Raw genomic sequence first — 27,564 nt, 5'->3', positions numbered from 1 at the left:
GAGGAGGGGGAGGAGAGAAAGAAGAGAAAGATTCGGGGAGAGGAGGTGAGGAGAGAGTAAGATAGGATAGAGATAGAGTAAAATTGGGAGTGAGGAGAGGAGAGAAAAAATAGTGGGATGAAAGTTCAAAAACTCGCTTTTAGTGTTTTTTAGAAGTAGACTAATTTTTAAGTTAATTTTGAATTCAGTTTTTTAAATAATCCTACCAAACAAGTCTTCAAGGTGGAAAAAAAGTGTTTTTGAGTCTAAAAAGTTGAATTCAAGTAAAGAGTATTGAACATGCCCTTATACTTCTATAAGAACATGTATCTTGATCAAGCCTAATATCCTTTAAACAAGGGCTAAGAACTAGCAATGACAGTAGTATAAATATGTCATAAACAAAACCGTTTATTTTTAAATTACTATTTAAAGATTGTTAGTGTAAAATTGCCAATTCCTTACAAAATGTACAAGTTTGTAATGTCTTAAACTGATATATATTCTTTGTTGTAATTATTTTAATCTAAAATTATCTCTCATGCTCTTGATAAAAAAAATTACAAACATTTCAAAGATATCCGCTCTTGTAATTAGTTTGTCATGCATATGCATTCATTTAGTCTAAGAGGTTATTTTTTATTAGTTTGTTTTCGTTATTTGGAGTTAAACCTAAGCACACTTGTTTTGTTTGAACTAAGCCGGCAAGTTGTTGATGGTCTTCTTGCTGTTTTGTGTAGTCGTAGGGTCGAACACAAATCTACGTGTCACGTTATTTGGAGTTATTTGCTGTTTTATCTTCCTAACTATTTTCTATTTGTACGTGTCACATTATTACATGCACACATACACATCAACAAGTTTCAGTTTTTTGTCACAAAATCATATTGGAAAGAAGAACAAAGGTCAATCAGTGTGTAAAATTTATTCGATATGGACCTGGGGTCGATACTTTTACGAAAATATCTAAAAAATCAGAGCAAGACATGAAAATGAAAGGTTTAGTTTAGATTTTATCATATACATGAGAAACTCTTATATTTCATTCAAACTAATGTTTTACAATCTATAGTTTCATTTTAAATTCCCATCGAAACTCGAAATCAATAGGTATCAATATTATATATATCTATTGATATTTCAAAAATTTGCGTATTAATATTTTCACCAAAACTGATATTTTAAACACTAGTTATATGTAGTACATATGAGACCTAGAGACCACGACGTAAGTGCACTGTTCTAAAAATCCCCACCTACCATCGGTTGGCCACCGTCTTAATTAATGTCTAGGCGTTTGAAAATTAAGAAAAGGTGTCTAAATCGCCTAGCCCACCCAAACCCGTCTAGGTTGCAACTCACTTAGACAGAAAGTAGATAACTTTCATTTTGCATTTTATTTTTTCAATATATTGTAAGAGACTTGTTGAATACTTAAAGGAACACATATTATATACTTGTTCCCCATATTTTCATTATGTTCTACTAGCTCATAATATATATGTCATTCATTTTGTAGTTTATGATGAAATCATATATATTTTAAGTATAAATAGATACTTATTTTCACAAAATATAATAAATTTAATTAAATCTATCTAGTCTGCCTAAGTATCAGGCCCCAGTCCACTGTTTGACTAGCTCTTAGCGTTTTTTAGAACCTTGCGTAAGTGTATAGTGCATGTATACGCCAGAAAGAGGAAGAGAAAATTGGGCTTCAAATTATGAGCCCAGTTGTACAAATCCAAAACAAATTTGTAATTCAAGCAATCTCCAGGGGCACAACCGGAAGTTAGAGAAAACATGATTTGCTATCTTCTATAAACCCTACTCTCTCCTCTCCAGTTCGTCTGTGGCCGTCTCATCCTCTTCCGTCAGAACCTACCAGTTTTCTTCCATCCATTTTCTTCTTCAATTTCAAAGATTTTCTGGTCCGTGGTTTTATTTCTTCATATTTATTCATCGATTTAATTATATTTGTTTTTTGCAATGATGATCCATGATAATCCCATCTCTATGAGACCTTTTGTGGTCAGGGAGTAGAATGTTATCCATATATATCTGAGCCCAGAAAATCAATCTTTATTTTAGTTTTTATTTTTAATTTCTTTGATTTTTTAGATTTTTTTTGTTTAGTTTTTATTTGTGTTGATCGAGGATTCGCTTGGGAAAAAGGCTTAGAAATGACTGAAATCGATTTTAAAGAAAATATTTGAAAAGTGGAAAATATATTTTTACTCGAAGTACTTCAAGGGTTTATTTTGAATTAACTTGGTTTTTAAAATCATTAAAATTTGTGGTCCTTGATTTTTGTAAGTTCTTTTGTTTCAGTTTTTCATTTATTTATCATAAAATCTTTGATAAAATATCATGTATTTGGTTGTTAATTTCTTCTTATTTTTGTTGATGATTAAAATCAATCAATTGTGTATCAGACCGCATTACTGGAACATGAACACTGAAAAATATGAGATATGCTACTTTAATTCTCAAATTCAACCACTCACAAAAAGTAGAAGAATCATATTCCATTACTACAAAAATGACATATTGAAGCCAAATGTATCATTTTATAACGGTGACAACCAAAGTCTTTCAAGTTAGGGTATACAACTTAAAATATATTACCAATTATATAGCGCAAATGTAAGTCGATGTTGTGTTTGACTTATTTATTTTCCGTCCTTTTATGCAAGAATTCAATGTCTCTCTCGTAAATTAGAGTAAATTGAACTTAAGAACATTGCTTACAAAAAGAATAAACTCTTAAATTAAGCAATTTCATCTCACATGATGACATGTGACATTATTGTTTAGGCCTAAGCTCAATTCCCTCAACAATAAGTCCACCTTTAAGATGCACACCCTTCACTTCTCTTAGGCTCATCCTTACATCCTTCTCATCACACTCACCATTGTAAAAGCTTCCTATTTCAACCTCCATCCATCCATCCCCGCGCTCGCCGCCGCGGCCGCCACTGCGATCTTCGTCTAGAACCCTCCACCTTGAACCTTTCGGGAAATGTTCGTGTTCTGATGAGGCTTGCTTCCCACTATCATTGCGTTTGCTCAAGTAAATCGTACTTTGTGATTTTGAATTACCAACTTCAAGTGAAACCTCAGAAGGCAAAGTGTCTAACCCGTAAGCACGATTGGCTATCTTTATAATAAGATAGGCCCCATAGGCAGTTTTTGGTGATAGCATTTGAGTATTTGTTGTGCCACATATTTCCAGCCACCAAATTGTTCTAAGCTCAGCCACCTCTGCAAATCTGAATTTGCTCCTTTAGAATTCAGGCTCATGTAAGTGTTTATATGCACAACGATGAAAATCTCACTTTTGTACTCCAAACTTGTAACTGTATGATTTTGTCTCGTGTGCTTTTCATTATATTTTTAAAAGTTATCTCATTCTATTAAGGTGGTCAAGAAAACCGTTAACTTCTAAAACAAAGAAAATGCCAAGTTTTTTACTCTGGTTCCGCAATAGCCAAGTTAATTAACAATTTTCCTGATCAACTTGACGGAACGGGATGACTTAAGACACAAACTGAAAGCAAAAAGGTAAAGTTAAACAATTACAATTTCACGGAGTGAAATGAGATTTTCGTCAAAGCATAGAGGTATATAAACGAAAGGGCCCATAACTTATTTTAATTTAAGTTAATCATATAAGACAGTGCAATTTAGACCAAGGGTCTCAAAATTGTACTTTCTTGAAAGTAGATTAGGGTTAATTAAAGAGTGCAAACCTTGATTCAAGACAAGGTCTCCAGGTCCAGTACAGTGGATGACTGCCCCATGTAATAGAAAGGTCCCTTGCACTTAACATGTAGCACTTTTTACCTGTTGATTTCTCTATGAAGAACATCTGTGTTGTTCACCAATCAGAAAGTAATTACGTGACTTCAATCAAAATCAAATCATTAGTACATAAATAAGTTATAGAACACCTCTTAAGCCTAGAGCGACGTATACTGTAGATAAGAAATTGTCACAGTGACATTCTCAATCTAGATAAGTTTTGTTTTTAAAGCCGCTAGTGCATCCACCGGCGGTAGAACAAATATGAATTTTGACGACTTAGCAAAATTCATATTTGTTTCCCCGCCTGTCAATGCAAAAGCAACATTTTGGCACAAGGTCGAGCATAACTTGCTCAGGCTTTTGAGCATGCTTTGCATGGCCCATCACTTGCCCTCTTCAATTTGGCCCGCTAAAGGTTTTTATTTTTTTTGGATTGAAGGGCATCTTTCAAGCTCTTGCCTTTGCCGTTTGACAACGGGTGGACTTGCTCTTGGGTTAATTTTTCTTTGAGAATGTGTTACATTGCCACATAACAGTTTAAGCATCTAATATTGTTGGTCTGTATGACAAAAGAACATTACGTTTATATTTAACAATTTTTAACAATGATGCTTACGTTTTAAGACAAGTAAAATTCCAAAAGACAGATCGATAAATTTACCTTATCACCACCGTCGATTAGGTTTGGACTGCATAACTTCATAAACAAATCTTTGCTAGATGAACAAGCTATGGGACTCACAAATCTGGATAGAATCTGTTTGTGGTCTGATGGCAAGAATTTCCGCCACACACTATCGGCATCCGCCGTGGCCCGAAAAGACGATGAAACTAACGAGGAACGACATGCATCGCCCGGAGACGTGAACGATAAAATGTGCGCGCAGCAGTCTTCAGGCAAGTGATCGAAGTTCATCTCTGAAATTGGTGTGACATTGCCTGGAGGGAGGCACGTAATTTATACTCCTAATCGACGGTGATATCGTTAATGTGACAACACTTTCTTTCGAATGTCCGGTCAACATTATGACAACATGCAGGCAACATCTATTTGGTTCTAGTCAACATCATGACAACATTATGAAACTGAAAATTAGATGAATAATAAAAGGTAATGTTCAAGTTGCGGGGATGTATTTACTTCACATAACGTTTTGATTCAATAATATAATATTCTGTGATGAGAAATCTGTGCATGACACTGTATTATTAGATTAAGGTATCACAGTAGCAGTTAATACATCTCGTATAAGTCATTCTCCAATTGATTTCAAATAACATGTTTCTACTAAATTTCTGATGTGCTCCTTTGTCTTATTGAGCTTTTCTTTATAAAAGGCAATAGAAATGTAAAACGTTTTAGGTAGGTTTTTTTTTTCTTGAGATGATACATTTTTCTTCATACAAGCAATATAATAGAAGGATAAAATTAAACCTAAATTTTTGTGTGCAGTTGTAAATACTATTAATTGTTTAAATTACAAGCATCTCATAATAAGACGATATTCTAATTTTAGTCTTTAAGATGACCGTTTGAGCTCTTTATTTTCTCTTGACAATCTGACATATTTTTCTACATACAATCGATTTAATAGAAGGACTAAATCGAACTTAGATTCTTGTGTGCAATGATAAACACCATTAATTACTTGAATTACAAACCTCTCACAATAAGACGGTATTTTAATTTTAATTTACGAATATGAAGATGCAAACAAAAAGTTGCCTCAATACAAATTTTTTTGTTATTATACAAAACAATAAGTTACCACTCGGTTAAAGTAAAAAGTAAAAATTTTACCGTTGACAGTCCTCTAGCAATCACGCTCGGTTGGCTTTTGGCGCCTTATCTCTCCCTTCCAACCGCAAGTCCAGAACAACTGCAAGAACCACCAGATTTTCCACTTCCACCTTCAAATTCCTCACGAGAACACATCAAAGGTCGCATCTTTCTTCTTCCATGGCGATTACCCACAACCTCAAACCCCCTATTTCCATGGCTTCCCCTTCCATTTCATCCAAAACCCACAATTCCTCACTCTTCTTTGGCACTGTTACTTCAACAGTTCACAGCCACGGAGTCCAGCCGCCGCCATTGACATTCAGAAGTCGCACTGCTACTAACTCGCAAATCTTCAGCACCAGAAGACTCTTCCTTCCTAAGGTTTCCGGCATCTGGGATGCCTTGACTAGTGGGGGCAACAATCCCCGTGAAGCCGTTGCGGCGATTCGACGCGGGATGGTGCTTTTTAGGCAGGTAATTTCTACTCCTTGTTACATTTTGGCAAGTGATTTCCACACCTGTAAGTAGCACTTTTGCTCAAAAGAAATTATGTTTCAAGTGCTTTATTATAATCATGTTTTTGAAAATTCAAGTGATTTGTTGATCAGCACTTGGAAGTGTCCAAGTGCTTTATGGAAAAATGAGTAAAGGGCTCGTTTGAGAAGTGTTTTTAAATGACTGAAAACTCTTTTAGAGAAGTGCTTTATAAACTCAAGTGCTTTTTGCACTAAAAATTATTTTCTCTAAAAGTTCTTTCAGTCATTTAAAAGCACTTCCCGAACAAGCTGTTGAGAGTTGTCCCACATCGGTGAGGGACAAGGTTTGCTATGTGCTTATATGATCTTGGGCTACTCCTCATATTGCCAATTGGTTTTATGGTGGAACCTCAATTTCATCATGGTATCAGAGCGAGTTGTCCTCGTGTGAAGCCAAACGGCCACACGCGCTCCACGTCACCCAGTTGTTGTCCACGTGTAGGCTTGAAAATCCGCCACACGTGCGGGGGCGTGTTGAGAGTTGTCCCACATCGGTGAGGGACAAGGTTTGCTATGTGCTTATATGATCTTGGGCTACTCCTCATATTGCCAATTGGTTTTATGGTGGAACCTCAATTTCATCACAAGCTATAAAATATCAAATAGAAGTGATTCATGGATAGAACTTGGAATAGCTTCATGGAAAGCACTTGGAATTGCATTGTAGAAAATCACTTGGAAGTGTTTACTAGACAATCACCCCGGAAGAGGTTTGAAGTTTTTCTTTCAAACGTGTAGTCAGAAAGGCTTTCTGATTGTCAGAAAACACTTTACCCTTCCAAAAGCATTCCGAATTGACCCTAACTTTCTTTTGAAACCTGCTCTCATAGTTTGGTAATTAAAGTTTTCAACTTTGTTATTTGTTAAGGGTGATGTTTCAGGTTCACTAGCAGAATTTGACAAGGCAATTGAGTTGGATCCTCGCCAAAAGGCATGTAAGTCTATTGATTATAGTTACTAATCACGGTTTTGGGGATATTTAATTGTTTCAGTAAATGTTTCCTGTTGTTCTGATCAGATCTTTGGCAAAGGGGGCTTTCACTTTACTATCTTGATAGGTACTACTTCTTGTTTCCATATGCTTTTGTTTTGTTACCAACTGATTGGTTGAGATTCATGTCAAGGATTAAACCGGGTATATATTCCACACAGGTTTGAAGATGGGGCAGAGCAGTTTCGGTTAGATGTTGCGCAGAATCCAAATGATACAGAGGAGTCCATTTGGTGCTTTCTCTGTGAAGCTCAGTTGTATGGAGTTAACGAAGCAAGGGAACGATTTCTTCAGGCAAGTCAATGCTACAAAGTTAAATTAGGCTTTAAGCTTGACACTATAGACTGGCAGACGTAATTTGAAGTGCTATTTACTCCGTTGTACTGAGCGGAAAGTTGAATAAATTCTTCTAACTATATATTAGATCGAATGCAGGTTGGCCGAGATCCAAGACCTGTCATGCGAGAATCCTATAACATGTTTAAAGATGGTGGTGATCCGGAAAAGGTGTTGAGTGAAACCTTTCTTCTTTGATCAAACCATTTCTTATCTGAGCTTGTTGTGTGGTTCATGACTTTCCTCTAAATTAACTGATTGATGTTGATGCCTAGCTTGCTGCTGCGTTTTTGAATGGCCGTGAGAGTGATTTTTTCTACGCTTCTTTATACGCCGGACTTTATTACGAATCTGAGGTTTGCTTCAAACTATGATAATTTTCTTTTGATATCCTTTTGGTGTCACATGTTGTATGTCAACCGAATATGAGTGTTCCTGCAATAACTAGAGACGGCAGGAAACGGTTCTCCATTGATCCTGTAGTCAGAAATCATGTGTTTTTAACTTTACATCCCTTTTAAATTCTTGAGCCATAGAAACAAAACACTTGCAGAAAATACTAACCGTCCAAGTTATCTTCGTTTTCGTTACCTATACATTGATTAATTGTTTTTAGCTATACTATCTCTTATGTTACGCTACAATGGTGCTGAGAAATTATCAGTGATTGCTAACTAGCTATCTTAACCCGTGCAGAAGAAAGCCGACGGGGCCAAACTCCATATTGTTGCTGCATGCCAGTCTCCTTATGGACAAAGGTTAGATTTAGTTCTTCAATCAAAACTCATTTCTTAATAAAAACAGTTAAAGTATCCGTTAAAAAACATAAATTTGATTTCATATTAGGTCCGACGATTACATGGCTTCTCTTGCCAAAGTTCACTGTCTTTGTCGAAATTGGACGACCAGTTGAAGCATTTGGCTGAAGCTCTGTCAATCTTCCACGCAAGTTGGTTTATCGTGTGCAGCGACAATCTTAATATGGATGTGTGCTTTTCCTAGAAGAAATTACTTGTTCTTTGTGTAATTGTTTCGATGATTTTACTTCAAAAAGGGATGATTTTCAGCATAAGAACAGACAAGTCTAAGGAACCTATAAGTAAAGTAACGATTCAATCGGATATTACATACTACTTAGAGCGACGAACTTGAAAGAGTTTTACATGAACAAAAAGGAAACACATTTTACATGGTTCATGACAGCTGATCAATCTAAACATTTTCCCTGAGTTTGCGACGCTTCCTTGTAGTAGTATCTGAGCTTCATAACCATCGCCAGATTCACAGCGCAATCGGGACTTTGCAGGTTAGTTTCCTCAGATACAAATTTTTCCCCATATTTCTTCTCGAAAATCTTCCGGAGTGTCATCAGTTCCGGAATATCTTTAGAGCACGTCGGAGCTGCAAATATCAAGCTAGTGATGGCTTCTTTCACTTCAGCCGGACACTTCTTTTGTTCTTCCATGATCGACAGGTTGTCCAGAACCGATTTGCAGAAGCTCCCGAACAAAACATACAAATCTAAAAGCTGTTCTGTTGTTTTGAGCCTTATCAAACGTTCATCCCAGTCACGAGCAATGTCAGTACTAGTTTCCGCCTCCAACGCTTTCTCTTGCTTCAGCATTCGTATTCTAGCAGTAGCAGTAGCAAGGGCATTCTCCGCTGTTTTTCTGCTTTCAGAAGAGTTGAAGCCGTGTCTGAAAACTGAGAGCCGGAGGTTCTTCATCGTGGTGTCGACGGAGGAGATGGATTCTCACACAAGGAAAGAAAACTGATCAACTGAGTTGGAGTGTCTGTGCTGTTTCTCGTACAAGCTTTGCTCGTGAGAAGCGTAAAACTGATGAGATATGTTGGTGGGATGCTGCCGGTTTGGTATTTAAAGACGTCGGATTTCTTCCTACTGGTCTTTGGAATTCTTATTTCCTACTGGGCATTCTTACTTTTTAATGGGCTTAGGAAATCCTTCCTGCTTCCTAATGGGCTTAGGAATTCTTACTTCCTAATGGGCTTAGGATATATGGATTTAAATATATCATTTGATATTTCAACTGTTTTTTTTTTTTTTTTGAGCCTCTTCACAAAGAGGATTTAAATTTTGACAGCTTATATGGCACTTTGATATTTTTTAAAGTTTTGTTCTCCAACCGATATGTCATATCAAATTGTTATTTTATAAAATAAATTATTCAACTAATTAAAATTTAATAAATGACATTTAAAATTTAATCAGTAATTTATTCATCTTCCTTGATCGAAAAGAAGAAAAAAGTATGATAATTGCATCGGTCAACTCAACTTAATTATAATAACTAATTAAACTAATTAAAAATTAATAAAATGCATTTAATAATTAATAAACAAACATTTGAAGCTACTGTCAAATTTGACAGCAACCTCTTTTGCCGCCAATCTATGTTATCGCCACATAGGATTTGGCACTTCGGTTGGAGAATATTAGTGTGGTCTTTTTTACTGTTGTAGCTGATGTGTACATCTTGGAGGAGATGCTCTAAGGAGTTTTCACAAGGGTCGACTATATCTCTTGATTTTTTTAGTATGGCAGTAACACAGCTCAATACATCAAGTGTCATAATACAAGTGATTGAATACTTGAAAAAAAAATTTCAACCACTTATTAATAGCATTTAGTATACCAAACTATGTTCTTAACCACTAAAATATTTCTCAATAAAATCAGACTTGCTACCTCTAACGAAACACAAGAGTCTTCATTATCACGTTTATGACTGTTTTCGTCTTGCTTGTTGAGTTTGGTTATTGTCCGGTGTGCGTCATCGACCAAAAATAAATAAAATTTAAACAGGTGTCAAATTATGCAACCATCAGTGCCACGCAATTATTGAACCAAAAATTGCAATTTTATTTTCGTTACTTGTCACATAAACTGCACAATCTAGCCGTGCACGACAAGTTGTGGTCGGAAACATTAATTAACATTAAGGGGTTTTTTTTTTTTTTTTTTTTTTAAATAGTCTCAGCAAAATCACAGCAAGTGATCTAGTGGTAAATGAGCAGATTGTGACTCTTAAATAAACAAAAAAAATGTGAAAGGTTTTGGGTTCAATGCTTAGAGTTGATGAGTCTGCTTGATTGTGGATATGGGCATAGTGAAATTCCCCATAAGCTCTCTAGGTCCAGAAAAAGTGGATAATTGTGGCATGCCAATAGTTGTCTCTCTTTTGAAATAAAAATTGTTCAAACAAAAAAATTCTCTGCAATTGTCATAACCTCACTTTAGTTTCTAAGATTTAAAATTGATTGAAGTGGTAGAGAATGCCCACAGTCAATAATTTTGGTCATTTTATGAAAAATCTCAATTAAATTAACAAAAAAAAAACCACTAGGTCAAGTGAAGAGGTTGATTTGATAAAAATACTCTTATTTAAAATGGAAATTTTTTATGAAATGACCAAAATAATTAATGGTGGACAATCTCAGAGACCGCTTCTATCGATTTTAAATCTCAGGAACCAAAATGAAGAATTTTGTCACTCTCATGAATTATTTTAGCTAAAAAAACTTAAATAAGTACTAATTTGTTGCTTTAGTGGTTGGCATAATGGAATCTCCAACAACAATGTGCATGCCTTATTTTAGTAATTACGCTTACTTATGCTTAATTATGTAGTCTAATTAATCTTTCTCAAAGATAATTACATATGCTTAACGAGTGAGTGTTTTGGAAGATACCCCCTAACACCCTTTTCGGCATATTCGCAGAGGTAAGCGCATAAATTTGAATATTCTTTTTCTTCTGATCCTCCAATGGGATATGCCGTCTGCAACTGCCGCTGTGAGTACATGAACCCTAATGACATCCTATGTGCATTTACCATAATGCCCTCAATTTATTTTCATGAAATTTGGCTTCTATGTAGGGAGTTCTTTTTAACTAATGTTTAAATTCTATTTTGAGTTCGAATCTCATAGGAAACAGTTAGGGGCACGCATCTATTTGGCTGAACCGACCAAAACAGACGGTAATAGGTTGGTTTGGTTGTAGTTTTGAGCTTTTTAAATTGGCTTAAACTGAAATTTGGTAGAATTAAGATACATGTATAGTATTTCGCTGACATTACTATATACAAATGTTGAATTTGAAGTTTAGTACAATTTTGAAACTATTGATCTTTGGCTTGTAACCATATTATTAATTAAACTTGACCAATCCAATCTGAACCGTACCTGCTCTTAAAAATAATTCTTGATAAAAAAAAATTATTAATTGACTTCAGATTGATCAACTCTGGAAGAAAGTACAATCTGAATTTTGGTTTCTTGATTCAAGGAACTACAATGAAAGCAAAAAAAATTAAAAGGGTATTTTGGACATTTGGCAAGCAGCCATTGCCATCATTATGAAATACAAATACCAGATCCATATATAGCATATACCAACTAAATAACTCTAATTAGTTTTGCTAATTGTTCTTCTAATTCCAACTCTTTTTGTGACCATAGGGCTCACTCAAAGTGCATACTACCGACTTTATCTACTGCCACGTGGATAAACAGACGGATTCAAAACCTGAATACGACACGTGTCGTTTCACTTACCAAATACCGTGAAAAACCCGCGGGTTCACCAAAACCCGAAGCCCACCTTCCTCAATTTCCCGGGAGTTCTGCAAACTGTAAAAACCGCTGCATTTCACAAGCAAGCTCTTGTTTCTTAGTTTATTTCATTTGGGTTTTTCTTAAACAACCCAAAAGTCTCAATCTTTGGTCTGGTTTTTTAAGGATATGCTTATTGGGACTCCGAAAGCAAGAACTGTCGGATGTCGTCGGAGAAGCTCCTTGCCACCGGTTTTGTGCAGTCCGATGCAGTGAATATGAATGTGGGGTCTTTCTCCTTCACCCCGATTTTCGAAGAGCTTCCGGTTGCCACCATCGTGTCGGTTTCGCGGCCCGAAACCGGAGATATTAGCCCCATGCTTTTGTCTTACACCATTGAGTTTCAGTACAAGCAGGCAAAGCTCTCTCTTTCTCTGTGTAATTTGTATCTGTATGAACTGTTTGGGATGGTTGTTCTTCAAAGCTTAAGTTTTTAGAAACTAAAATTTGGTAATTTTTTATTATTATTTTGGTAAATCAATTGAAGTTGAATATTGGTAAATAGTTTGGGTACTTTGTTAATCAAATTTCCAAGCATATGTTGTTTTTGGATCATATGATTGCTCTTCTACTAGTACCCGTGTTTAAAATATTGGTACCAGAACAAGTATTGATATGCAAATTTGTGTATATATGGATGGATATATCGATATTGAATCGGTTGCCATCTATGGAAATGAAGGACAAAAATATGGAAATTTAAAATAAAACTTTGGGGAATGTCATATGTCAGTTTGTCGATATTTAATTAAGAGTTTCCCCGATATGGCACCCCATTCCATATCTTTGTCTGATTTTCCAATATTTCCACGTAACTAATACCAATGCTATGTCATAGTAATTTTTGGGTACATTGTTCATGATTGTCTCATCTAACGATTCGCAAAACTCTTCGATTGTCAGATGGTTTGGAAGTATTGTTATTCCATACTAAACGATTTGTTTTGTATTCTGCTGTAACAGTTCAAGTGGCGGTTGCTGAAGAAAGCATCACAAGTTCTCTATTTACATTTTGCTTTGAAGAAACGCGCGATAATTGAGGAGTTTCATGAGAAACAAGAACAGGTTTGCCAATTTTATTTGATATGTCTCTGCCATTCTTTCATTTTTCGTAACATTTATGTATACTGGATTTTTCTCATTTGAATTTGGCCTAACACAAAAATGTACTTTTCATGGGAACTTTACACGAAAGGTTAAAGAATGGCTTCATAGTATTGGAATAGTTGATCAGACAGCAGTAGTGCAAGATGATGACGAACCAGATGATGGGGCGGTCCCTTTACATCATGACGAAAGTGTTAGAAACAGGTGATTTTCTGACTTTCGTATCCCCTTTTCTCTTTCATTCTTGGGCACAAATTAAGCCTTTATGCTAATAGTACTTATGGTTCCCTAAATTTGGTTATGATGCAGAGATGTTCCATCTCGTGCTGCTCTTCCCATCCTCCGTCCAGCATTAGGAGGCCAGCAGTCCATTTCCGACAGAGGAAAGGTGGCAATGCAGGGCTATTTGAACCATTTTTTGGGGAACATGGATCTAGTCAATTCTCGAGAGGTGTGCTCCTTTTCTATTGCTGCTGTAATTTGGTGGTACTCATTCTTCACACTTGTTATAAGATGTGATTTCGGATTGTAGGTCTGCAAATTTTTGGAGGTGTCAAAGCTCTCCTTTTTACAGGAGTATGGACCAAAGTTGAAAGAAGGTTATGTTATGGTGAAGCATCTACCAAAAATTACCGGGGCTAACTCTGATGTGAAATCATGTGCATACTTTTGTCTTGATTGTTGCAGCAACAACTGGCAAAAGGTTTTTTGAATGAACTTTTTTCCTTTAGTTGTTTGTTACAGAAAAATCAAACTATGCTTCCTACAATATGTCTATTTATTTCGAGAGAATCGTATTTTGATTATCGTGATGTTTTTCATCTAACTGCAGGTGTGGGCTGTTTTAAAACCTGGGTTCCTGGCCTTACTGGAGGATCCCTTTGACACCGAACTTTTAGACATTATTGTTTTCAATGTACTGCCAGATTCCAATGAAATTGGGCAGTCTCAAATATATTTGGCTAATCAAATAAAGGAACGTAACCCTTTGCGCTATACATTTAGGGTGAGTTCTTGTATTTTATGTATGACTTATATGTGCTTTGAGCATCTTTGGCTTAGTTCTGATGACCGACACATGATTTGTAAATGTCAAAAGGTTGCTTGCGGAAATCAAAGCTTAAGGTTAAGAACCACTAGCAATGCTAAAGTTAAAGGATGGGTTACTGCAATAAATGATGCTGTTTCAAGGCCTCATGAAGGTTGGTGTCATCCTCATCAGTTTGGTTCCTTTGCTCCTCCAAGGGGTTTGGCCGATGACGGGAGTCAAGCTCAATGGTTTGTAGATGGCGAAGCAGCATTTGAAGCTATTGCTACTTCTATTGAAGGTGCAAAATCCGAGGTTTGTTTCTTGCCTTGTTTACGCCAATTAAAGTGTATTTCTAGTGGTGAGAGGTCTCAACCGTAAAATGCTTGCCTCCAGATTTTCATTACTGGCTGGTGGCTTTGCCCAGAATTGTATCTTAGACGTCCGTTTCATAGCAATTCATCTTCTCGGCTTGATGCATTACTAGAAGAAAAGGCTAAGCAAGGAGTTCAGGTGCAAACACAACTATTCTCTCTCATTGTTGGCATTTATTCTGTTTTGGTGGGTTGATTTGACATGTTTTTTGTTCGAATGTTGATTTATATGCAGATTTTCATTCTTCTCTACAAGGAGGTTTCTATTGCTTTAAAAATCAACAGTTCTTACAGCAAGAGATTGCTTTCTAACATTCATGAGAATGTGAGAGTAATGCGCTATCCTGATCGTTTCCCCACAGGCATTTATTTATGGTATGCAAAATTGAATTAAAATTATCCACATTTTTTTAATTAACTTGTTTTTTGTTTGGCTTGATGATGGTTCTCCATAAATTATTTACGTAAACGTACAGGTCACATCATGAAAAACTTGTCATTGTTGATTACCAGATTTGCTTCATGGGAGGATTAGACTTGTGCTTTGGCCGCTATGACACGGTTGAACACAAAGTGGGTGACTGCCCTCCTCATATATGGCCGGGAAAGGATTATTATAACCCAAGGTATTTCTCGGTTTCTTCCTAAAAAAATCATCATATACAACTCATACTCATTTTCCTTTTTGCGATGGGGGGTAGAGAATCCGAACCAAATTCTTGGGAGGACGCAATGCAAGATGAATTGGACCGTGAAAAGTATCCGCGTATGCCATGGCATGATGTCCATTGTGCTCTTTGGGGACCGCCCTGTCGTGACATTGCTCGGCACTTTGTTCAGCGTTGGAATCATGCTAAGGTTGAGTTTCTGCTAGTTCTGGTCTTGCGGAGACATTCTCTCTTTTTAATTAAGTAAATTTGCTAACTTGACGAACCTTTTCTAGAGAAACAAAGCTCCAAATGAACAAACAATTCCGCTACTTATGCCTCAGCACCACATGGTTCTCCCCCACTACTTGGGAAGAAGTAGCGAGATAGACATTGAGAAGAAAAACAAAGAAGAAAACCAGAATGGAATCTGCAGAGAGAACTCTTTTTCCTCGCTATCACCGGTGCAAAATATTCCATTGCTTTTGCCTCAAGAAGATGGTTTGGATGCTCCTATTGAAAACCAAAAGTTAAGCGCCGTGAACTTGAATGCTGATGATCTAGACCCTGATACACAGATGAAAGGTTTCACAGATGACCTTCATTCTAAGGATCTCAAAAGTGAAGCAAATTTAAACAACATGACACAATCTGGCTCGACAACTTCAGATGAATTGTCAGAAAGTTCAGAGGGAGGTGATCATACTGTTGCTGCTGATGATTACGGACAAATAGGTCCTCGTACTGCATGCCATTGTCAGGTTAGAGAGGCCTCTTGGATACCTGGAATTTTGTTTTTTAAGACTTCACGATTTGGCTAGGCCTAGGCATATAGTTCTATCTAATGAATATGTGATGTGTAGGTTGTGAGAAGTGTGAGCCAGTGGTCTGCTGGATCTAGCCAAACTGAAGATAGCATACACAGCGCTTATTGTTCTCTCATTGAGAACGCAGAACATTTTGTTTATATTGAGGTTGCACCACTGTCCTCACTTTATGAATCATTCTTTAATCTGAATCAAACAAATACTTGTAATTTAAATATGAATAGATGCTGTTTAAAGTCTTGATTTTCAGTTCATGTGCTGATTATTTTGCTATGTTGGTTGATGTTTGTTTCCAGAATCAATTTTTCATATCAGGTCTTTCGGGGGATGAGATTATACAGAATCGTGTCCTGGAAACGTTGTACAGGCGTATTGTGCTAGCATACAAAGAACAAAAGTGTTTTAGGGTTATTGTTGTCATACCACTATTACCCGGCTTTCAGGTACAATTCTTGGTTTATTTTCTTAATTTGATTGCCCATTTATTTGCTGTGAATTTTCAGTAACAATGTTTTCTCTTGGTTTTAATTCATGGTACATGTAATAGGGTGGTGTGGACGATGGTGGTGCAGCTACCGTTAGAGCCATAATGCATTGGCAGTACCGTACCATTAGCTGGGAAAAACACTCAATACTGCATAAGCTTAAAGTTAAGCTTGGTCCTAAGACACACGATTACATTTCTTTCTATGGTCTGAGGACATATGGAAGACTTTTCAAAGGTGGCCCTGTGGCAACAAGTCAGGTAATTTTCTGCGGTACATATGATATGTGCTTTCGTTTGTCAATTGATTGCTGGATTTCATTCTTTGTATGAATTTATCAGGTTTATGTACACAGCAAAGTGATGATAATAGATGATCGTATTTCCTTGATTGGATCATCTAATATTAATGACAGAAGTCTGCTCGGATCAAGAGACTCTGAGGTAAATTTCTCTTTTTTGTCAAGCAAATAAGTGTTGCGGCACGTTCATTGCATTTCATTCATTCTTTTATTTCACCTCAACTAAAGTTCACTAGTAACAGAAACGCTATTGTGTGCTGCAGTGCAGACCATTGAGCATAGAAGTTGATTTTTATCTGACATCTAGACATATTTGTGAAGAAAACATAGTGTTTCTTTACTTGTGTAATACTCCCGCTTCCCTAAGAATTTTTTGCTCAAATGAGTTGTTCATACTTCCGCAACAGCTCTAGTACGAAGCAATAGTTTTCTATAGCAGTCAGATTCTCTGTTTTCCGTAGTTGTACTTGGATAATCGTCTAGTTTTTTTTAAATTTGCATAGAAAGAGATCCTTCAAACACATGACCTATGAACAATGTGATATTCATTGCAGATTGGTGTAGTAATTGAGGACAAGGAGTTTCTTGAATCATCTATGAATGGACAACCATGGAAGGCCGGAAAATTTGCATATAGTCTTAGGTGCTCGCTGTGGTCCGAGCACCTTGGTCTCCAGGCAGGGGAGGTTGGAAACATCGATGAAACATTCACTAATTTATAGTTCATTACTGACGTATACTTTCCTCTGTTAATATTAACATTGTTTGGTGAATCTCAAATCTTTCAGATAAATCAAATCAGTGATCCTGTATTAGACACAACATACAAGAATCTGTGGTTAGAAACTGCGAAGGTAAAACTTGCAATTCTCTAATAAAAGATATGTTTAGTGTTTATTTTTGGTTTGATCGATTGTTTTTCAGTTTCAGTAACTTTCTCATGTTTCTGTTTTCCAGGAAAATTCAATTATTTACGACGATGTCTTTTCTTGCATCCCAAATGATTCTATTCACTCAAGGTACAGTAATGATCAGGTTTAGCCTGTCTATGGAACCGGCATTATGCCATCAATAGTGTCGATATCTCGATTCTTTGTTAACAATAGCAGTGCAATATTGACTGCAAGACTGCGTACAATAGACGTTCCTTCCCCGGCCCTTGCAAAGCGGGGAGCTTTGTTGGCTTGGGGTCGTCCTTTTACTTATTTGCTCTATGCACTCTAAAATCTCTACTTTTGCCATTAAAATGCAGAGCTGCTCTCAGACAATGCAAGGCTCAATGGAAAGACAAACATGGCCACACAACGATCGATTTGGGAATAGCCCCCGAGAAGCTGTTGGAGTCCGGCAAGGAGGGAGAGGCGAAAGAAACAGATCCGATGGAAAGACTGAAGCATGTAAGGGGGCATCTTGTTTCCTTCCCTTTAGAGTTTATGCAGCAAGAAGATTTGAGGCCAGTTTTCAATGAAAGTGAATTTTATACATCCCCTCAAGTATTTCATTAGGTATGATTTTCCATTGATCTGAAATTGATGTGTAAATAGCAGGAACAATCTGTTGACTTGAAATTGTACATAGTTCCTCATAAAAATCGATTGTGATATTACGGGGATACGTCAAATTAACAAGAAGAGTTGATGTATGCCCACAAGAGAATATGACATGATACGACATAGGGATACAAGGGGATACCATCGTGTCCATGCTTCGTAGACGAATAATGACCCAATTCATGCCACTAACCCTAATCAGAATACTAGATGAACAAAAACTATACTTCGATTATCGGATGAGTGAAATTAGATTGCAAGAAAAACTTGTGTAGGACAGCCGGATCACGTGTACTATTTGTCAGTTCTCACGTAACAAAGCTTGATGATCTCATCTGACCCCACTAATCCCACCCTTTTGAGGGAGGTGCCCTATTGCAGTAACCCTTTTGAAGTTTCTCCTCTAAAATGTTTATGAAAAGACACTGTTCATGAGCTTTCTCATAAGCGCATTGAAGCACATTGGAAATTTTAACAGAAGTCGAAATAATTTTATACTTTATCACTTTTAATTTTTTTTAAAGACATCATTAAAAGCACTTCTAGACATTTCAAAATCACTTCCAAACCAACCCTAAATGTATTTTTACATCTTTTACTTACGCAAGATCGTGCCCGTCAAGGTAAGTAAATGATCACCAGGATGAAACCTACATTCATCCTTAAAAACTCATAATATTTAGAAATCAAGCATCAGAACATACAGTACAATCTCTAAATTTAAAGTCCCTCAAGTGTATTTTAATTTTGTGGAATTGCATTCAGAGGTTTCAGTCTACCTTCTTGCATAGTTCCTCAAAGAAGGTCCATGTAACCTCGAATCCACGGCATCACATCCTCGCTGAACTTGATCATGATGAAGAAGATGATCCGGTACACGACAATCATGCTCAAGATCACACTCAGGTCTATCCATTTCGATCTGGCTGTGTTAATCTGGAACACATTTTCCAGGATGTACTCGCCGGGGATCTTAGGAAGATCCGGTGTCCGGTTGTCGAACAATAAGCCGCTCAGGTCATTCTGGTATTGTCCCTGAAGGTGAAACATGTTCATAGACATCAGTTTTTTGAAGCACAATTCCCTCTAGCTAATTACAAAACAATCCTCTAACATCCACGTGCACACTCGGAGTATACAGTTATACTGTTGGATTCAACATATGACGTCAGCTAAGAAATCTTCGACGTCAAACTTGCCGAGCTCATCGCGCGCAAAGTTGTTACTCGGCAACATAATATCCACGGTAAGTCAATATCAAACACGAAGGCGTCAACGGCTCTGTAACTGAAACCATCAAACGTGTTTGCTTGTCGTAACGGAAGACCAAAGTGGGTGACGATAGAGCCTCGCTGGATGGCGGAAATACACAACTGCATCCCTCCTCTGCAGCTGGGACCACCACATCGGCAACAAATTTCTCCTCCGTTATAACAACGTTAGAAAAGTTGGTGACGACGTCAGGACCCGTGAGAAGGATGGCAGCTCTGTCGTAAACACTGGGGAGGACTGAAGTGGGCAAGGGTAGAGTCGCAGCCCAGTGAGGCTCTGTCGTCGCCCACTTCGGTCCTCCGTTAAGACGAGCAAACACCGTTCGATGGTTTCAGTTACAGAGACGTTGACAGCTTCGTGTTTGATGTCGACTTGCCGTTAAGCTTTCCGGATGTCATGTTGTCGAGTAAAAATTTTGTTGCCTCCTTCACATTGCCTATGCTTTTTCTTGTTGGATTTGACTCAGAGGTCGGCTATCCCACTTCTGTGACAGAACTCCACATCTGATCGATTGAGCAGGTGGTAATTATCAACTAATACCAAGACTTTTTGTGACAGAACTCCACATCTGACCAATTGAGCAGGTGGTAATTATCAAGTTAGTGGCACCCTTGGCCCGTCGACTCAAAAATCAAACAAATTTTGTATTTTTTACCTGTAAAGCCCAGAAGTGGAAGCTGATGTATGACATAGGGTAACGCCAGATGGGTTTTGGGATGTCATTCGGGAGCCTGAAGTACCCGGAGACTAACATGAAGATACCCTGACATGTGAAGAAAACCACACAGTTCATCAAACATGGTTCAAGAAGAGGAAAAGTGTTACTAAGTGCCGATTTCCACAAGCTTCTAAGTCGTACGCTTCGAAATTATTACAAACCTGAATTCCAGCCCCTATGATAATGCCCATGAGGAAGTTGGGGACGATGCTGGCTGTCGCCATCATCAAGCTCTCAACGACAGTGACACTTGCATAAAGGCACAACACAAAGAAGAGACAATGCTCAAAGCCCGGGTGGAGCCGGACCATGAAGTGACAAACAGTTCCAGCGAGAAAGGTAATTAGTATCAGGAATGGCATTGCAGAGAGCGTGTTGCTGATGACAAATGCAGTAACGCCGTAGTGGCCGTTCAGCCTCTCTCTTTGGAAAACCTGGAGAAATTAGGTGGTGAAAAATTAGACTATTGCTGTCCAAGTAAATATTTAGGGTCTTTTCGCATGGGGTGAACCGGTAGAAGGGTGTAGGGAACAAACCTTCATATCCTCTACGAAAGAAGGAAACCCGCCAATTGACATGAACGTGACAAAACCAAAGACGAAAGATGCACATGAACCCCGTGCCTGCAACAGAATGAAAGAGGGGAAAGTATTAGTGCATGAATGAACTTGGGACTCCAAATAGATGGTTCCGCCTTGCAAATAATACATACCAGAATCGAACTGTAACCTGTTCCCACATTCAAATAGATGGCTCCGATACAAACTGTGACGACAATGTAAATGACGAGCCTGAGCCAATAGTATCCAAAGTCCCTCGACATATTGATAAACGAACGCTTGGACAATTGGAAGGCCTGCATAAAGAAACTAGCCTGACTTCCTCCAGAATCTAGCACAGTTCCTTTCTGCAGCAAATGGCAAAAGAAACGTCAGTCAGAGTAATCAGATTAATGATCAACTGGTTAAAAATCTCGGTTTATATGAACACTTACAACTTTCGATATCTCCTCAACTTTTTCTCTAGCTGTGTACGAGTATTGAGAAGAACGATAGGAATCAATAAGAACTCTTATAGCTTCAGCAGTGGTAATCTTCTCCAACGGGTCATCACTTGCCTCGAACTGATAACAACAAACAAAACATTTCGAATTTTATCAGAAGACCGAAACTATTGCTACGAATTGTGAACATTTAAACTTACATAACATAGAAGTAGAAAAGAGAAAGTACTATGCGTACCCTGAGTTTCATGGACCCTTTCAGTGTGGCCTTTACTTTGTCGAAGTCGGAGTTTATGCATCTAAGAAAATGATCAGATGGGTTCCTCAAAGCAGGGCACGGAAAGCCGGCTTGTGCAAAGAACTGAAAAAACCAACCAATGCGTTCGTAAGAGCTCTGTTACACTTACATTAAATCAACAAATAGATGTTCATAACGCAAAGACTGAGGGTTCTTGCCTCATATGCGTCCGCCGCCTGACCAAAATAGACTGTTTTGCCGCTAGAAAGCAAGTACAGTTGATCAAACAGTTCAAAGACTTCACTACTAGGCTGGTGAATTGAGGCTATGACAGTCCTTCCGTCTCGTGCCAGGGCGCGTAATGTCTGAGTCACGAAAAACGCCGAAGCACTGCCACAAAAAACCAATTGATCATTAAGATTTAACCCTACAACACAATAATTTGAAAGCACTTCAAACCAGTTAAATGAAGGCATACAAATATACCTATCAAGTCCGCTTGTTGGCTCATCTAGGAACAGCAATCTAGGCCTCTTCAAGATTTCAAGAGCAATGCTGACCCTTCTCTTCTCTCCCCACTGATCCCACGCAAATGCCAATTTCCAATAACTGTGTCGGCGCAATCCTGCAGTCCCATCTCTATGATTGTACTCTCAACCAGTGCCCGCTTTTCCAACCAAGCCATCTTATCCGGCAGCCTTAGTCTTGCCGAATAAGAAATCGTCTCTCACACCGTTAAAGTTCCAATCAAATTGTCATCTTGGGTCACATAGGCCTGTTTAAATTTGCACCAACATCCACAAAAACAACATCATGAATACATCACATCTAGACGCCTTCCTAGCTAGCTTGATCAAACATAACCTACTAATTTCAAGGTGTTTTTAACTTTTTAAAAAGAGAACTTTTAGCAAATGCGCTTATGAGCAGAAGTGCTTCCTACGTAAACAGTCCCAAACAAACGTAAAGCAACTCAGTAGACAAAAAACATTCAAATTAAGAGAGAAAGAGATTACTACTCACAGCAGTGCCAAAAGAGAGCTTCCGTTTGCGGCCATTGAGCAGAATAGTACTAGAAAGAAAAGCATTGGCGGCCAACCGACTCGACAGAGCATCAAGCAAAGTAGACTTCCCAGAACCAGAAGGCCCCATGAGAGCCGTGAAAGTTCCAGGCTCAGCGTAACCAGTCAAAACCTCCAACACCTTCTGCGTCTCGCCGTTGTTCAGAGTCACCGTCACCGTCAGATCCTTCCACGTCAGCCTTGCAGACACATCTCCCACAATCTCCAAACTTGTCTTCTCCCCCTCCACAGAGTCTCACTCAGAGGGCTCAGCCCTCCGGCCACAACCCCGTTTCCTGACGGCTTTCCCACTTCTATCTCGATCATAGCATGCCCTGCCGCCGCCGCCGCTGCTGAACTCTTCGTTTTTTCAGTTTCGTATGGCATGTTACTTAATTTCTCGCTAGCTCCCCGATATTGCACACGACCCAGAAGAGCTTTCTACTCGTGTTTATGTAGGACGACGAGGAACCACAGACGTGAGTGTGGAAACGAAGACTCTGTCAATTTGACCGAAGGTTGGTTACAAAGAATGGAAATTTGAAATTCCCATGCAGAACGAGCGTGTTCAAAGTTGGAATCTTTTGGTATCAGAAACTGCTTAAAAAGGAGTTAAATTTATGTTGGCGTTGTTTTCCATTTCTGACGGAGAGTTTGAATCTGCGAATTCTGAGAGATGGTTGCGGGGAGAAGAGGATGATCTATACAGCTATACTTTTTGTTCTGCAATTAATGGGTGGTGGCTTTTTGGTAGGGGCATTTAATACAAAAAACTAATTAATATTAGGGGTCTGTCCTGACTTTAGTTCCTGAAGAATGTTATTCATATCATGTTTTTATACCATAATCATTTGAAAAATTTGCAAAATATAAGAAAATGAAAGAGAAAAATATAAGAAAATGAAAGAGAAAACTTTTCGTATACCACAATCATCATTTAATTAACTATTTTTTCTTAATTATTAGTTTATTACATAATAAACTAAATTTAATAATTTGATTTTTAAATGATGTGGCTGTCCATATCAAATGTTACTTAAAGTGATGTGAAAATGTGGTACAAAAACATAATATGAATAACTTTATTCAATATTAACATTTGGCACTCCACAATATTGTCATTGTATGAGGGTGATTTATTTTATTTCTATTAAATTTCAAGATGTAAATTTATCTAACGACAATTAATGTAAATTCATGTGATGGTCACGTATTGTATTTGGTATTGTTTACTCTTGTATAGAAGTACGTCTGGACGAACACATACACCTAAAGTACAATGGATACATATTCTATATTTCAAACATAAGTGGATGAGTCGTCGTAAGAGAAAATCTCGTATAAAGTCATATGAATAAAAATGTTAGGGTCATACCCCCACACCAAGGTAGCTAGTCCAATTCAGTATGAGAACTAGCACAATCAAGCAGTCTTATTGAAAATTTTATCTTCATTTTAGTAGTGTGGTGATTATACTAAAAAAATATGTCGTTATCGTGAGCATAGCATTGAAAAAGAGATGAAGTGTCACTCAAGAATTAATAGTAAGTGGTGATATCATACTAGGGCATGGGCGTGCATTGGTTAGTGCCTTGATATTGATTGGTTTACATCACAAGTCACAAAATGCTTTAACTTCTTCTTTCTTCCTCAGCTGTCAACCACCTCAAGGGGAAGATAAAGAGAAAGTTAAGCTCCCCCTCCCCCAATAGTCATGCGCATTTAGACACCACCCCCTCTCCAAACTACTTTTTTTTTTAATTTAAATTTTTTATTTTATAAAGACAATTAGGCGAGATTAATTATTCTTCAACAGTTATATGCGAGACACTTTTCCTTTTCAATTTTTTACTTTCTAACTAAACAACACCTGTTCATTTGGAATGTAGCAAATTTTATATCTTTTCTTCGTACCAATTCTCAAGTATTTGGCTTTAAGGATATGAAGTACCATTTTGGCAAAATATACATAAAAGGTGGTGTTATCATCAAATCCTATGTCACCATGGTTATGTGGTCACTCATCCTCACTTCATTCGAATTGTATGAAGAAATAGCTTGCTAAAAAAAGACTGGACTCAAACTGCATGACAAATCTAAAGAGTCAAATCATCAGCAAAATTATTTTTACGATAAATATAACAAATTTCACAAAATAAACTTTCGTGCATAAGAGATAATAGCGTGTGGAGAGGGTGAAAAATATTCATACGGAGATTATATTCTTTTGGGAAAAAAAAAATTGAATTTGGTCCACTTGGGCATGATGTTATTCCAGCCCAAATGAAAGCATAACTTTCCTTGAGAAAAGGACCAATGAAACCGACTGATTCGATTTCGTAAAAGCCCAGATAAAATAGATGAGGTAGGCTGGAGGCCTGCTGCTGCTAAAGTTTGAATCTTTGCTGATACTTCCAGACTACCAGTATTCGAACGATCATCTCTTTCCCTCTATTCCTTCTTCTCCTCCTCACACAGAAAGCGAGCGAGGTAAGCCTCCCCCTTTTGCTATTTTCTTAAAGTTTGAATCTTTTTATTTTTTATTTTTTTTAATATGGGTATCTGGGTATGGTTGATTTGTTGATATGTATCATTTTGTAACTGGGTTTTATGCTGATTTGAATTGGGTGAATGGATTGAAGGAGAAAGATGTCATCTTTTATCTGCATTTAGTTTGAATAGTGAATCTGGGGGATGGGGTTTCTGCTAAATTGTTCTTGCCCTCATGATTTTTCCTCTAAAAACACATTAGAGCCTATTTGAGACATTGGGTATATTTTGAATTGGGTGGTGGGTTTGAACTTTGAACTTTGAAGTGCAAATATATGCCTTCTGCTCCTTTAACCCCATTGTTTTTCTTAATTTTCCAAATTTTACTTCTTTCGATAGGTTGTTAAAATTGCTAAAAGTTCCAACTTATTGTTCAAATGCTTGCATTAGTAATTTTTGGTAATTGATTTTATTCACTACTCAAAATTGCAGGAGAGATTTGGATGCTTTTCTGAAGCTAGAGAGTTTAGTCGATGGCATCATCTGAGATAACATCGGGGGCGTTGGTTACATTGCAAGATTTGCATCCATCTTCCCCATATTTCAAGCAAGGAGCATCGTTACGAGTAACCGGAAGGTAAGACTTCTTCCCTTCCACATGTTTAGGGTACAAGTAGTTTATAGCTAAGGCTGGCTCGGTTGGTCTTCAGGACGAGGGAAACTTTCCTATCCCAGGGTCTTACTTTTGACTCACTTAGATCATCATCAAGATGGTAGTGTGTTGGAGTGGATGCAGAACTGTCCGAGATGATCTTCTTCGGGCAAATTTGGCATCTCTGGTTGTGCCCGAAGTAGACATTAAGAAACACTTTAGACTCTGACTGAGCTTAATAATTAGAAAAATGTCACTTATACAACCCAAAACAGTTGGTGATAGATCAAACAGATTCAAATTCATTAAACAGCTTATGAATTAGTATTCCTTGTTTCGTTCGTAGGTTACACGATTACTCTGTAGAGACGGCCATTGCCACAATCGCCCATGGAAGTGAGAGGTTAAAAATCAACACGCAGCACCTCCGGGAGCTCAGCTTTCGAGTTGGATCCATCTACCAGTTCATCGGCGAGCTGCTTATTCAACCGGATAATGAGGTAAGTGGTAACTTACATTTACATTCACTTGATGATTTTTTTGGTGCCGGTCTTTTTCACGAGTCACACACGCATGAATGTGAAAGCAAGAAAGGTCAAGTGTTCGTACTCTTTTTTCTCAGGCAGTGTTGCAGGCACGTGTGGAAAGGAATGTCGACGGCATTGACCTCAATCTATATCATCAGTCTCTGCAACTGATAGGACAATTTCAGGCCAACCATTTGAAGAAGCCAGCAACTTAATGCAATTATTCTTTTGGAAAGGCTCATGTGGTTGAAATTTATCCTGGTCCCCTTCGTGTCGCACTCCCTACCTACGCATTTGTTGAAAAGACCTTACCTACGCTTGATATGTCATTGTTGCAGTATTTCAAGCTGATAATACATTATCATTTTGTAAAGTTAAAATACTTGACAAAGTGTATTTAGCAACTCCACATTTGCACCCTATGTATGGGTAAGTTTCTCTCGTCTTTGTAAACATTTTTTTTCGAGAGAGCTAAGGAGATTCTCTCAAAGTGGAACTCTATATGAACTCTTTGCCGGAAGATGATTCTCTCCCTTCTTAATCTCTCTCCCCATCGCTCCTTTTCTACTTGAACAATTGCGATTAAGTTACGTCAATATTTTATATTGATTTTTTATAGGGACAAAAAGACAAAAAGTAAAGTGTGAGAGGAAGGGGATGGGGATAGGGAATGAGAGAATCCTACTCTAGTAACACCTTTATAGTTTAACGTTAATTTCAGTGTTGACATTATAAAATATTGTGCAAAAAATATGAGGTGACATAGTGTTCGTGGAAATTCCCACTTTTGATAAAGTCTCATACACAGTTTCCTTCTTTTTAAGGGAAATGATTGTCGTGCACGTTTTTCTTCTTCTGCACCTCTTATGTCTTTTGATCATCCAATCTAAATGTCATAAATAAACCGTGGTTTCCAGAAAAGATAAAGGTGCGGAAATCATTTCTTTATTTTTTATTTGCAAATTTAATTGAAAGACCAAATTACCCTCCCACACCCAACCAATTCAACAGTGAAAATTGAAATCCTGAACGGTAAAAGGGCAAAAGCATAGGGACAATGATCACTTCATAATTCAAGGAAAACAAAAAATTGTTAATTGGACCCATAAATTCTAATGAACTTTGTTCGTAGGTCCTAGCATGGCCCAAGTCCTTCACCTACTTTAACGTTTTCGCCGGAAACTTTGCCATCGCATGTTGCCATCCAGTGCACCGCCC

General features: G+C 37.6%; 4 protein-coding genes, 1 non-coding gene and 1 pseudogene across 8 annotated transcripts; 4 read left to right on the top strand and 2 right to left on the bottom strand.

The window, feature by feature from the left end:
• The first annotated feature begins 1,961 nt into the window (after positions 1–1,961).
• LOC137724026 (small nucleolar RNA snoR69Y) lies at positions 1,962–2,052 on the top strand. Its single transcript, XR_011067149.2, has one exon. It is a non-coding gene; the product is annotated as a small nucleolar RNA snoR69Y (small nucleolar RNA).
• Positions 2,053–2,686: 634 nt separating this feature from the next.
• LOC137723765 (F-box protein PP2-B15) lies at positions 2,687–4,734 on the bottom strand. Of its 2 annotated transcripts, none has more exons than XM_088692983.1 (3): positions 4,448–4,734; positions 3,732–3,850; positions 2,687–3,263 (listed from the first exon to the last, which is right to left on the bottom strand). In XM_088692983.1, exons 1-3 carry the CDS (start codon positions 4,700–4,702, stop codon positions 2,786–2,788), a joined length of 852 nt encoding a protein of 283 aa, XP_088549109.1. In that variant the 5' UTR covers positions 4,703–4,734; the 3' UTR covers positions 2,687–2,785. The 2 variants fall into 2 exon arrangements, with proteins under 2 accessions (XP_088549109.1, XP_068319056.2); XM_068462955.2 differs by having other exon boundaries at positions 2,687–3,251; positions 4,448–4,732.
• An 896-nt stretch (positions 4,735–5,630) lies between these two features.
• On the top strand, positions 5,631–8,553 carry LOC137723594 (Tetratricopeptide repeat (TPR)-like superfamily protein). Its single transcript, XM_068462792.2, has 8 exons — positions 5,631–6,043; positions 6,974–7,040; positions 7,124–7,163; positions 7,258–7,390; positions 7,532–7,603; positions 7,708–7,788; positions 8,129–8,190; positions 8,279–8,553. Exons 1-8 carry the CDS (start codon positions 5,747–5,749, stop codon positions 8,343–8,345), a joined length of 819 nt encoding a protein of 272 aa, XP_068318893.2. The 5' UTR covers positions 5,631–5,746; the 3' UTR covers positions 8,346–8,553.
• A 3,494-nt stretch (positions 8,554–12,047) lies between these two features.
• Positions 12,048–18,477, top strand: LOC137723014 (phospholipase D zeta 1). Its single transcript, XM_068462167.2, has 20 exons — positions 12,048–12,423; positions 13,031–13,132; positions 13,263–13,378; positions 13,484–13,625; positions 13,707–13,877; positions 14,007–14,180; positions 14,274–14,516; positions 14,598–14,714; positions 14,811–14,950; positions 15,052–15,201; positions 15,277–15,433; positions 15,519–15,983; positions 16,086–16,196; positions 16,346–16,492; positions 16,597–16,794; positions 16,876–16,977; positions 17,390–17,521; positions 17,624–17,689; positions 17,793–17,854; positions 18,088–18,477. The coding sequence occupies exons 1-20, from the start codon at positions 12,232–12,234 to the stop codon at positions 18,338–18,340; spliced, it is 3,240 nt and encodes a 1,079-aa protein (XP_068318268.1). The 5' UTR covers positions 12,048–12,231; the 3' UTR covers positions 18,341–18,477.
• Positions 18,478–19,040: 563 nt separating this feature from the next.
• LOC137722153 (ABC transporter G family member 11-like) lies at positions 19,041–23,203 on the bottom strand (annotated as a pseudogene). Its single transcript, XR_015961835.1, has 10 exons — positions 22,640–23,203; positions 22,103–22,391; positions 21,835–22,006; positions 21,617–21,739; positions 21,370–21,498; positions 21,088–21,282; positions 20,912–20,998; positions 20,537–20,809; positions 20,313–20,420; positions 19,041–19,420 (listed from the first exon to the last, which is right to left on the bottom strand). The product of XR_015961835.1 is annotated as an ABC transporter G family member 11-like (transcript).
• Positions 23,204–25,008: 1,805 nt separating this feature from the next.
• On the top strand, positions 25,009–26,799 carry LOC137723681 (CST complex subunit TEN1). Of its 2 annotated transcripts, none has more exons than XM_068462877.2 (4): positions 25,009–25,167; positions 25,660–25,804; positions 26,166–26,319; positions 26,442–26,799. In XM_068462877.2, the coding sequence occupies exons 2-4, from the start codon at positions 25,701–25,703 to the stop codon at positions 26,559–26,561; spliced, it is 378 nt and encodes a 125-aa protein (XP_068318978.2). In that variant the 5' UTR covers positions 25,009–25,167; positions 25,660–25,700; the 3' UTR covers positions 26,562–26,799. The 2 variants fall into 2 exon arrangements, with proteins under 2 accessions (XP_068318978.2, XP_088549108.1); XM_088692982.1 differs by having other exon boundaries at positions 25,071–25,163.
• The last annotated feature ends 765 nt before the right edge of the window (positions 26,800–27,564 follow it).

This window comes from Pyrus communis, chromosome 4 (genome assembly GCF_041283825.1).
Source record: "Pyrus communis isolate YQ-2024b chromosome 4, ASM4128382v1, whole genome shotgun sequence".
Classification (NCBI taxonomy): domain Eukaryota; kingdom Viridiplantae; phylum Streptophyta; class Magnoliopsida; order Rosales; family Rosaceae; genus Pyrus; species Pyrus communis.
This window is presented reverse-complemented; position numbering and strand designations above follow the sequence as displayed.

Excerpts from the sequence above, each read along its gene's own strand:
- LOC137723681 (XM_068462877.2), top strand. The coding sequence starts at position 25,701 with ATGGCATCATCTGAGATAACATCGGGGGCGTTGGTTACATTGCAAGAT. Across the intron at positions 25,805-26,165 it reads TCGTTACGAGTAACCGGAAG|GTTACACGATTACTCTGTAG; the intron begins GTAAGACTTCTT and ends TTTCGTTCGTAG. Across the intron at positions 26,320-26,441 it reads TTATTCAACCGGATAATGAG|GCAGTGTTGCAGGCACGTGT; the intron begins GTAAGTGGTAAC and ends CTTTTTTCTCAG.
- LOC137723765 (XM_088692983.1), bottom strand. The coding sequence starts at position 4,702 with ATGAACTTCGATCACTTGCCTGAAGACTGCTGCGCGCACATTTTATCG. Across the intron at positions 3,851-4,447 it reads TAATCGACGGTGGTGATAAG|ATGTTCTTCATAGAGAAATC; the intron begins GTAAATTTATCG and ends TGAACAACACAG. Across the intron at positions 3,264-3,731 it reads AGACCTTGTCTTGAATCAAG|GAGCAAATTCAGATTTGCAG; the intron begins GTTTGCACTCTT and ends TGAATTCTAAAG.
- LOC137723594 (XM_068462792.2), top strand. The coding sequence starts at position 5,747 with ATGGCGATTACCCACAACCTCAAACCCCCTATTTCCATGGCTTCCCCT. Across the intron at positions 6,044-6,973 it reads GGATGGTGCTTTTTAGGCAG|GGTGATGTTTCAGGTTCACT; the intron begins GTAATTTCTACT and ends TTATTTGTTAAG. Across the intron at positions 7,789-8,128 it reads GACTTTATTACGAATCTGAG|AAGAAAGCCGACGGGGCCAA; the intron begins GTTTGCTTCAAA and ends TAACCCGTGCAG.
- LOC137723014 (XM_068462167.2), top strand. The coding sequence starts at position 12,232 with ATGTCGTCGGAGAAGCTCCTTGCCACCGGTTTTGTGCAGTCCGATGCA. Across the intron at positions 13,626-13,706 it reads ATCTAGTCAATTCTCGAGAG|GTCTGCAAATTTTTGGAGGT; the intron begins GTGTGCTCCTTT and ends TTCGGATTGTAG. Across the intron at positions 17,522-17,623 it reads TTGGTCTCCAGGCAGGGGAG|ATAAATCAAATCAGTGATCC; the intron begins GTTGGAAACATC and ends CAAATCTTTCAG.